This window comes from Phaethon lepturus, unplaced genomic scaffold (genome assembly GCF_000687285.1).
Source record: "Phaethon lepturus isolate BGI_N335 unplaced genomic scaffold, ASM68728v1 scaffold49481, whole genome shotgun sequence".
Taxonomy (NCBI): domain Eukaryota; kingdom Metazoa; phylum Chordata; class Aves; order Phaethontiformes; family Phaethontidae; genus Phaethon; species Phaethon lepturus.
Genome location: NW_010520814.1, coordinates 396 through 2,438, shown reverse-complemented (window position 1 = coordinate 2,438; position 2,043 = coordinate 396). Strand labels below are relative to the sequence as shown.

Below are 2,043 nucleotides of genomic sequence, written 5' to 3'. Positions count from 1 at the left end.
GGACATGAAACCTAAAACAAAAAGAATGAGGAAAGAGAAAACATTAGCAGCAGCAACAGAAAATTGATAAGGAGGGGTAGAAAAGCACGGAGAGGACTTGATTGAAGGTTAAAGCAATAAGCACAGACATCTAAAACATTAGTGAGACAACAAGAAAGTCAATGGGACTCAAAAGATACACATAAATGGCTGTTGCTGCAACCCAAGCAGCTAGGCTTAATGAGTTAACAAACAGCTGAACTGAATGAGGCGAGGAATAACTAGTTTTCTGGTAAGAAACACTGCACAACAGCAAACATAGTGGTTCCAAAAATCTCCCATTGCTCCTCCACAGAAGGAAAGGAGAATCCAGTTAGAGACACCTACTTCAAGTCTGCCAAGATGCTAAGCAGGTAAGAAATTTAAAGTAGTTTCATTCCATTGTTACTGCCGTATGTTACACTTATTTTCACAAATCTTCAAAATAGCTCCTAAGCGCAACATGAAATTCAAAAACCCTCAGAACAAACAATAAGGAAGCAAAAGAACTACACAAATATGTTTTTACAAAAAAAATTTATTTAAATTTCCATACAGATTACAATAGACAGACTAACAGCTATATTGTAATTTATTTTTTCTTTGTTAAAAGAAGAAACTAAAATTGGCAACGTATTTACTTAATTCACGCCGTCGTTACTAAGGAAATTGTACTCCTAGGCATCCATGCACACATGGACACTAAAGCAGAAGCCTTTTTTTGCCCTTGATGCACTGTACATGCCTTAAAGGTTTTATGCCTTCTCCAGCCATACAACTTGTGCAAGTTCTGGCCTTGCTTTTCATTTCACAGCAAGGAGACACACCCCTCTCTGATTATTAGGGCAAACGTGGCTTAGTTATTCTCAGCAAAGCTTCTGATTTGTGTGCAGCGTGTTCAGCACGCAGCCAATACATACACTCACTGGCTAGAGCAAGCATGACTTTATCACTCTGCATTCTGTACACAAAGTGTGAATGAAAACAAGAAAATAATTCAAGCTTTGGCATTTATATTACTTTTGTTAATACCAGACCAAGGCACATTTGTGCTCTCTTTCCAATAGTCCCAATTACTTAATTTGTAACAGCATGTTCTTTCTCAAACACTTATGACTATACACATAAAAAACTCCCTTCTAGGGCTGCTTCATTCTATTTAGGAGTATAAATGCAGTGCTTAAATATTATAATAATCCTGATCACACAGCTGCAATCTGATTTCTCAGTTTGCAGGTGCTGGAAACATAGCATCAGGAAGTTCAGGATCAAGTATGGTTCCCCTCCCCATGATTTTAACCAAAATAAAGCATCTGGACTGTTTCTGGTGTAGTATACATGCAGAGTCACTGCATAGCCTATACAAGAAATCATGCAACTCATCACCCATAGCATCACCCTTCTGCAGTTTTACTTGTGCTGTCTGTCCTGGGAGCATTTCTGGGCCATACAGGCACGAAATGCCTGCCTTTCCTGCAAGGTCACATCGTCACAAGTCTAACACTTCACAGAGGGTTTAGAGAAACGCAGTTGTTGTATAGGCACAGAAGAGAGCAGCCAAAATCTCCACTAGAATTGAAGTCCCCAATCCAGAGCAATGAAGCATTTATCAATGTTTTGAAAGAACCTTGTTTGCAACTACTGTTGGACAGTCATGACAGACACTCATCCTATGTGCCTTTGCATCCTAAGTACACAACCTCAACATCCAGAAAACTTTAGCAAGGAGGGAGAAAAGGAAGAGGAAAAAAAAAAAAAAAACACAAAAAGAAGCTCCTGAAGTTTTCACATCTGCCGAGAACAAAACCTATCCATATCTGTCTGGAACAAAACCTACCCATATTGCAAGCTGTACTGCATGGCCGTCTACCACCATTTTCTTCACTTTAAAATCAACACCTAAGACGTAAGAAGCAGGGAAGGCTTGTCAGAACGGACTGGCGAATGCTCGCCCTCGCAGCCGGCTCGCCCCCACAACAGCGCGTGCCCGCCCGCCAGGCGTTCGCACAATCCCGGCCCCGCGCC

The 2,043-nt window shown here is 40.9% G+C and overlaps 1 protein-coding gene across 1 annotated transcript in view; it reads right to left on the bottom strand.

Moving 5' to 3' along the window:
- The window catches only part of LOC104628797 (ras-related protein Rab-18-B-like), a gene marked incomplete at its 5' end in the record, with an annotated part of 5,806 nt that overhangs the window by 3,372 nt on the left and 391 nt on the right, over positions 1–2,043 (bottom strand). The window contains one exon of the mRNA XM_010297493.1: positions 1,856–1,917. Within this exon, the coding sequence (XP_010295795.1) occupies positions 1,856–1,917 (62 nt within the window). The remainder of the gene's footprint in view (positions 1–1,855; positions 1,918–2,043) is intronic.